The sequence below is a fragment of the Notamacropus eugenii genome, chromosome 2 (assembly GCF_028372415.1).
Source record: "Notamacropus eugenii isolate mMacEug1 chromosome 2, mMacEug1.pri_v2, whole genome shotgun sequence".
NCBI lineage: Eukaryota > Metazoa > Chordata > Mammalia > Diprotodontia > Macropodidae > Notamacropus > Notamacropus eugenii.
The window spans coordinates 303,291,241-303,299,943 of record NC_092873.1 but is presented as its reverse complement, the minus strand read 5'-3'; the positions used below and the strand labels follow the sequence as shown (position 1 = coordinate 303,299,943).

Here is an 8,703-nt window from a genome sequence, read left to right as displayed (position 1 = left end):
AATTCTGTTTTACAAGTATCCTTAACTCTACTACTACCACCAAGGTCAATCTTCATAGTTATGAGATGCCCTCTCTTTCATCCAGGCCTCCTATTTTCCCCTAAAGTGAAATTCCCTCTAAAAAGGTGGGGGAGGGATAGGGAGAGGAAGGAGGGAAAGAAATTAAATGAGTAGTCAGAGAGGGAAGTTATGGATATTGGGAGTCACAAATACAACTGGAGGTGCATAGTGGAGCAACAAACTCATGGGCTGAGGCTACTAGATTTCTTAAATCCCTGAGGCCAAGGCCTGAGGTTGAACAGGGCAGCTTGTAACTTGTCTCTGCCCAACAGCAGACTAATCAGTGAGGACACCTTATTCCTTAAGATCTTGGCTTGTATTCAACACCTCCACCCAAAGAAAAGCAAACAAACAACAATCACTTTTTAGTTTCCCTCTGACTCAAGTGAAGAAAACCGAGGCCTGAAAAGAAAAAGGTGCACTAATATGCAAAGTTCTTGTACCTAGCACTACTGTGCAGCCCCTCCCAAGTTTATCCCCTTCTTGTACCCTCAATGCGCTTCTTTTGGGAAAAGGAATTTGCAGAATTTTCTCTTTCCTCAACCCAAGAACTGGGGGGAAGATTCTGGAGGCTGATTTTATTTTTTTTTAGCAGGTTATCAAGGGAAAGGTTGTAAACAACCCTGTTGTTGAGGGTGCCGTTTCAGAAAATATCTTGGCCGAAGGCCCTGGCAAGTTATTACTGCCAAAGCTAAATAGTTTTTTGACATTCAAGGCAAGCTTGGCATAACAGGGAGCATATCCATACCACTCAGGTCTGCAAAGAGTGGCGATAACAGAAAAATACGTAAGAAAAATACCCAGGACAAAGACAGATTTATTGTAGGATATGGAAAAAGAGTTGGATTCAGCATTTCATGGTTATGCCCAGATAAATATCAGTGTTTTTAACTTCTCCAAGAAGTCTTCTATAATACTACAGCTTCAATTACTCTGTAGCTCTTCTCTACCTTCGATACTCATATGCACAATAATTAAACTTTAATTTACAGTCTGATGTATTTTGTGTTTTTATGTTGTTTTTTTCTTTTTGTTCGTTCTCTACTATCTAAAAGCAAATCCTTCAGCGTTAAGGACTGTGAAACATCACACCAAGACTGACCTGGGAACTCAATCACTGCTCTTCACTGACAAAAACACCCTCTATTTTGTTAGGTAACTGTACAACAGAGTGCTACTTCTAACCCACACACCCCCTGGGATCAAGATGTTCCTGGGGCTAATTCCGTTCTTTCTTACCAATTAAGTCATCAAGCCTCATCCCGGAACTTTCTCCTCTTCGATTGTAATTTGCTAGCCTGAGGGTGTTATCACAATTGGGGTGTGAGATGAAGGAATTAAGGTCCTTATCATCATAGGAAAAAAATAGTGGAGGAAGTGGGGTTCCATTCCATTCTACTGCCTTTCTATATGTTCTCAGACTTTTGGACATCAGCATCCCCTTCTGACCAGGAGGACTGAAGCAAATTTCAGATATCCACAAATAGAAAAGACAGGGAGCCTAAGAAAGGAAAGATGAACTGCATCTAAAAATAAAAGTTCTAATTATAACAGAGTTTTTGGCCTTAGTAGGACTAACTTTCAATAGTCATCTTCTAAGATCTTATGGCCAACTCATTCAGGGGAAAACCCACCTGATAGAGAGATCCAAATTAAGCCTCCTGAAAGCACAGCACACAATAGGATATTAGTTAGACTTTCTGGAGACTTCCAAATCTGCTTCCTCTTCCCTTCATTTCTTCATTTTCTAAAGGCTTTTGGAAAAAGTAGTGATCAATAATCATATATATACTTGAAAAAAACAACTGTTCTGTTGTGCTTAGGATTGCTTCTTCCATGAGCTGAGACACAAGTTTTTCTCCTTCATCTTGAGGTTGGTTTTCCCCCTTTTTGGGGGGCTGCGGGAGCGTGTAGGGAGGGCAGAGGGTGCCAGAGCAGGGGGTGCCAGCTGGCTCAGAGAGCGCTTAGGTCAGGCATTAGAGATGGGTGGAGGATCCTATGGCTTTGTCAGGTGTGAAGCAAGATTGGCCAAGCAGATGCTTGGGGATAAACGCACTATATTCGCTGTATTCCTCAAAGGGGCGACCAGGTACATGGGGGCATGGACACAGTGTCCCCCCTGCTCTACAGGGAAAGACGACGCAGAGATGGGGGGTTAAGCCACACACCCTTCTTGTTTCCCTTTCAAAAAGAACAGGGTGGTTGAGGAGGGGAGGGGGAAAAGAAGGTGAGGAAAGGCAATAATCCTTGTGAGGAAGCCAGGAGCTGAAGGAAAGGGGGGTGAGAAAACTCACGCCCCCCAATGTCCAATTTGGGGGCTCAGACTGAAGAGAAAGTTGACAGACACCAGTGACCCCCCCCTTTTTTCTCTAAGTTTTCTGGGGAGGGTTTGCCTGAAAAAGGAATTCTCCCTCCGTCCCCATTCCTTCAATTCTCAATTTAATGGAGAACTTTCCAGGGTTTCTGTGGGAATGTCTTTGAGGAAAGTCGCCTAAATTGGGTGAACAGAGGACAGTCAGAGATGACTCGAGATCTGAGGGGCCTGAGCAAGGTTGGGTTACCCTAAAGTTAGCCTCGCGCACTAAAGAGAAGCCTGCCATGCCCCTGGGGGGCTTTTCCCCTTTCACCCAAAAACGCCAGTCCTTGACATCAACACCCGCCCTCCGACGTCTATTAGAACGCTGATAGGCTTAGGGGCAATCCCTTCGCCCTCCTTTCATTTGTCTCCAGGGACGTCGCTCAAGAACCCCTCCGCCCCCTCCTTCCTCGGAGGAAACCGTGCACAACAACCGTTTACCCCGCCAGGGGCACACTGTGTCCACGCGCTCCAGGCCGCGCGCTGATTGGCTGTGTCCCTGGTAAACAAGGAAAAGGCAGCCAATGGGAAGATTGTGCACGAGGACAGCACGAGCCACCTCGCAGGCCCTCGCGTGGCTCCGACAGTTAGAGCCCTATATAGGGCTGTTTCCGCCTGCTCCTTGAGTCAATCCCTAGAGCGCTGCCTTCGGACCTGTGCTTTCTCGTCCCCAGATTTCGGGGAGGGGCATTTCCTTAAAACTCCTTTTGGTCTCAGACACGAAGCCTTTTTTTTCTTTCGAAGTCCCTTGACTTATATTTTCTAGGCTTTTCTACTTTTTAAAAGTTTGCAAAGGCTGATTTGAGAGGCTCTTCGATTTCTTAGAATCCAAGCGCCCAGCCTGTCAGCGGACAAGCCCATCCAGACCAGGGAGACCGAACTGTCCGTCCTCCGCTTAACCGGAAAGGTTAAATCCTCCTTCGGCTCTCTCTCTCGAGAAACTTTATTCCTTGTCTGCCCCGTTCTCTGAGTGACCCAACCCCCAGCTATGGTGATGTTCAAGAAAATCAAGACTTTCGAGGTGGTCTTCAGCGACCCCGACAAGGTGTACAGCAGTGGGGAGAAGGTGGCCGGCCGGGTGGTGGTGGAGGTGTGCGAGGTGACCCGGGTCAAGGCGGTCAGGATCCTGGCCTGCGGAGTGGCCAAAGTGCTGTGGCTGCAGGGCTCGCAGCAGTGCAAGCAGGTGGTGGACTACCTGCGCTACGAGGACACGCTCCTGCTGGAAGACCAGCCCGCAGGTAAGGGGCGCGCCCTGCAGGGCGGGGGTGGGGGGAGGGCCCCAGCTGTTAGAAAGGGAGCCCTGGGGCACTGTTCTGGGGGGGGGCGGGGGGAGCTGAATCTTTGTCCTTGCATCTGGCCAAGTGAGGAGTATTCCCAGCCTTCGCTTGAGCTAAGCTGCAGTGCCTTGGATGCTTAACGAAGTCTCAGTGTTAGAGCTGGTTTCAGGGTCGGCGCTTTGGACTCCTTTACATCATTAACCTTTCCTTTCGGGAGACTGGAATGTAGTTAGTTTCAGAAAATGGTCCTTATATTGTTTAGGCATTTCTGCATTTAAAATAAGATCAGTACCACTTTTTTAGTAAGTCTAATGGTGGATCTTTTTTTTTTTCCTTTCCCTGAAGCTAACGATGAGTTTGTGATCCTGAGACCTGGAAACAAGTATGAGTACAAGTTCGGCTTTGAACTTCCTCAAGGGTAGGTGTTAGCTCTGCTGTCCTTTTCTTTAAAACCTCCCTTCCCTTAGGCACCCAAGGTTTCTTGATGGTTGAGTAATCTAAAAGGAATCGTTCTCTTTATTCCACCCTAGGCCTCTGGGAACCTCATTCAAGGGGAAGTATGGCTGTGTAGACTACTGGGTAAAGGCTTTCCTAGACCGTCCCAGCCAGCCAACTCAAGAAACCAAGAAGTACTTTGAAGTGGTAGATCCAGTGGATGTTAATACTCCTGATTTGATGGTAAGCTTTCCCAATAGGCTTAAGTCTTGAGTAGTGAGAGATCTTAGGAAGCAGGAACCCTGCCTCTTGACAAGGCGTATACTGAAAATAAAAATCTAATCTTTAGCTTAAAATGAAAGTGAATAAACATTTAACTCTTAAAGTTTCTGACAGCAGTATAGTCTCACTAAACCCTACAAAACCTGGTTGTCATGACCATTGACAAAGATGTTCAAGCAGAGCTTAGAGGAGAGTATAATTATGGTAGATGATGATACTGCAGGTCTTATCTAATATTACATGATAATGGACTAGAATCTCAGGAGATAGAGGTCCTCATAATGAAAAGCAGGAGCCATCTTTACTTGGCAATTCTCAGAAACTTTAACAAAGATTTCTTTATTTTCCCTATTCAGGCACCTGTGTCTGCCAAAAAGGAGAAAAAAGTTTCTTGCCTGTTTATTCCTGATGGGAGGGTATCTGTCTCTGCCCGGATTGACCGAAAAGGATTTTGTGAAGGTAAGAGAAGTCTGGGCTTGGGAGAGGCAGCTATTGCATAGTGTTGGGGAAGGGTTATGAGCCATAAATCATCAGCTATACAGTCTTTAGTAACAAAAATCAATGCTTTTGTCAGGTGATGAAATCTCCATCAATGCTGACTTTGAGAATACGTGTTCCCGAATCGTTATGCCAAAGGCTGCTATTGTTGCCCGCCACACTTACCTTGCCAATGGCCAGACCAAGGTGTTGACCCAAAAGCTATCTTCTGTTCGAGGCAACCATATCATTTCTGGCACCTGTGAATCATGGCGTGGCAAAAGCCTTCGTGTACAGAAGATTAAACCCTCCATCCTTGGCTGCAACATCCTTCGTGTTGAATACTCTTTATTGGTGAGTGAGTCTGTCTCTGGGATTAGGGTAAATTGATCATTGAATCAAGCAGTTTTATATTTATATGTCATGGCACTCTGGTGTAACAGAAACAATTTTTTTCTTTCCTATATATAGATCTATGTCAGTGTCCCTGGATCTAAGAAGGTCATTCTTGACCTGCCCCTAGTCATCGGCAGCAGGTCAGGACTCAGTAGTCGGACATCCAGCATGGCTAGCCGAACCAGCTCTGAAATGAGTTGGGTGGATCTAAACATCCCTGACACTCCAGAAGGTGAGCCAAAGTAGTATACCCCTGTACTCCTATTTTCCCACCAAAGATTCCTGGAAATCAGAATTTGGTTGTCTGAGTTGTTTATTTTCTCTATTTTCTCTATGCAGCACCTCCTTGCTACACGGATATTATTCCTGAAGATCACAGACTGGAGAGCCCCACCACTCCTCTCCTTGATGATAGCTCTCTGGACAGCCCCATCTTTATGTATGCATCCCAGTTCAAGTTTATGCCTCCACCCACTTACACTGAGGTGAGAATTATTACCTTCATTGAATGAAGGTGGAGGTGGGGGTTCCCAACTTACATATTCTGATTCCCCTGCTTCTCTCCTACCCTCTAAATCTAAAACCATCTTTCTTTTTTCCCTTCTAGGTGGATCCCTGTATTGTGAACAACAATGTGCAGTGAATGTACCAAAGAAGAGAAGCAGCTGTTTATCTACCTGTTTCTTTCTGTCTCTCCTGGACTGCTTTTTCAGAGGCATGATGGTCTCTACCCACTGTTGGGGATGGGTTTCCTTTCACCTCTATCTCCCTGATGTTAGGAGATAAGCAGGCCGTCATCTCCTAAAACAGATGCCAAAGTGCGTCTACCCTCTCAGCCGATCTTGCTGTTGTGTCATAGAGAGAGGATGTATGCTGGTTTGTGGGAGGTTTGGACTCTGTTGTGACCCGTTTCCTCAGAATTCCCCTGAAATATGAGGGGTTTTCAGTAGTTTGGTCAGGGTTGGGATGGCCTCTAGTTTGGTCTTCCCAGGATCTCTGGGGAGGGTGGGGTATTGATTGCAATCACAAAAAGTTGACTTCTGGGAATCACCATGCCAGGCAAAGGTGATTTAATGATCTGGGAAAGGTTTTATAGAAATAATGGCCAAAATTTTGGTGGGAAGAAGAGGCTTCCTGAAATGAGTATAGCCCTTCTCACATCTCCACTGTATGTATATGTTTAAAGGTGCTCCCAGTTTTTTAGAAATTTCTCCTGATGAGAAAGGGAAGTGTGATCCCCTGCACTTCTCGGATGATACGTTATCCTTGTTTCAAAGCAAAGGCAAAGAGGAGGGAGGCTGGTGAAAGCCTGTGCCTAAGCACTTTGTTCTTCCTCTTTAGGAGTTTGGGTTCAGTGTTGGTAGGTGGTAGGAGGGGACTCCCTTGGAGTTAATTCTGAAGTATTGTTCTTAGCACTTTTGTTCTCTTTTCCATTGGGGATTTTCCTCCTAGTTCCCCCTAAGCATTCAACTAACGGGTCTGGGATGGTTAAGGGAAAACTAATGATTGTGATGAAATTCTTGTCTTTACTGGTAGCTTTCTGAGGAGTAGTTATTAAGGGAAGGTCCTTCAGTCCCAGCCCTGCAAATTGGAAAAGAGGCTACCAGAACACTCCAAAGCTGGGATCATGCTGCCAAATAACCTCTTAGGAAACAAATCAGAATCGGGCAGCTTTCCCACCCTTGAACACAGTTCCCAGTGTTAAAAGAGGAGTTTTGAATAATTCCTTTTTCCCCTTAGCCCTCAGCACTTAATTAAGCAATCAGCACTTTCTCTACTGTCTTGTGTCAAAGCACTGAGCCCCCCCCCCCCCCACACTCTTATCTGTGAACTGTACAACTTAGAAAATGGACTGAACGTGGTTTTGGTTTTTTTTTTTTAAATGTTTTATCTTTTTGTATGTTAAAAAATTATATTTTGTACTTTTTATCAGAGATATTTTCAACTCCTTGGAGGTCTTTTTTTAAAAATAAAAATTTTATAAAAATAAAAGTTTTCTGTTTTTCTTGGGTGGAAGTTTTTGGAGAGATTAAAAAAGTATTTGATTTATACACTCTTATCTTTAAACACTGTTCTAGAAACTGCCCTAGCTACTGACAGGGATAACTGGATAGAGGATTTGAAAGCATGGGTGACCCTACATACACCACTAACTGTTTAAAAAATAAATTCATCTTGGATAGGTTTCTCTTTGCAGAAAGAAAGGGCCAAATGGTTTTGCTAGTGCTACAGCCCTCTATTTTCTTAACCAATGATTTGAAACCATTTTTAGTAAGAGAATGATTTCTGAGAAATCAAAATAATGTTTCCAATTTCAAGGCACCACATAATATTTATGTAATTAAGTTAGTTGAGATAATGACAAAACTGATTCTTCTGTGATCTCAATAAAGACAACTGTAATGCAGATGTGTACAAGACAATTGAGTAAAGAGCATTTTTTTATAGTCAATAAGATGGGCATCTTAATATCTTAGAACCCCGGTTCTATCCCATAGTAACTTTGATCACTCCTAGCTCTCAGTTTTGTGAAGTGAGATGTATTCTTTTTACCGGTTTAAAGTTGATCTGTATTATGGGTCTTTTTTCCAGCTGGTAGAAAAGAGTGGAGGGAAAAAGTGTCATTAGGTCTGGATTTTTCTTTTTTGATTCTTTAGTAAGCTTCCCTCAGAAAATAGCTGGATTTGGGGGCTGGGTCTTTTAAAGAACTAGAATACAATTCTTGGGTTGATTGCCACCCCAAGTCCCTTGGTGTCTTCTTCCTTCTCCCATGTGCTACCTTTGATCTTTTCCCATCGGGGGTTCAATATACTGTTTCCCTTATTTCTGGAGGAGACAGAGGATGTGCTGAAGTCAATGGAGACTAGACTCTGCCAGACTTCAGTTTTGTCCAATTATATTCTCACATGAGAATCCTGGTCAATCCCTATTCTGAGGCTAACCCTTCTCAGCCCCCATCTAAAAACTATAAACTACAAAAAACAATAGAAATGAGCTGGGGAGATAGCTTCATAGACCAATTTCCTTCTCTGTCTCTACCTCAAGGTTTCTCCTTGTTTGTCTTACTGATTCCTGTCACTGCAGGACTACCTGAGATGGAACCTCTGTATCTCCACGCTCAGGTAACTGGTAGCTCCTCCCCACTCATTTGTGACTAGAGAACTAGGTCAGAGTTGATGGAAAAATCTTTTCTGTAGCTTGTTTTCCAGGGACTAGAGGGGAGTGGCAAGGACAAGAGCAAGACATAGGGTGTAGGCCTGACCTGGGACGAGAAGTACATATAATATGTGAGCCCCAGTGTTATATATACAGACTCCTTGTAAAGTGCACATATAGCTAGAGAACAGAGAAAATTCAGACCAACAAGCTTTGCTGAGATGTGCAATAGGGTCTTAGAGTCAAAAGGACCTGGGCTCAAGA

General features: G+C 44.3%; 1 protein-coding gene across 1 annotated transcript; it reads left to right on the top strand.

Annotated features, from left to right (window-relative positions):
- The first annotated feature begins 2,990 nt into the window (after positions 1-2,990).
- TXNIP (thioredoxin interacting protein) lies at positions 2,991-7,275 on the top strand. The gene is made up of 8 exons (XM_072644654.1): positions 2,991-3,654; positions 4,039-4,111; positions 4,224-4,371; positions 4,767-4,869; positions 4,985-5,241; positions 5,359-5,515; positions 5,623-5,768; positions 5,891-7,275. Exons 1-8 carry the CDS (start codon positions 3,405-3,407, stop codon positions 5,924-5,926), a joined length of 1,170 nt encoding a protein of 389 aa, XP_072500755.1. The 5' UTR covers positions 2,991-3,404; the 3' UTR covers positions 5,927-7,275.
- Positions 7,276-8,703: the final 1,428 nt, after the last annotated feature.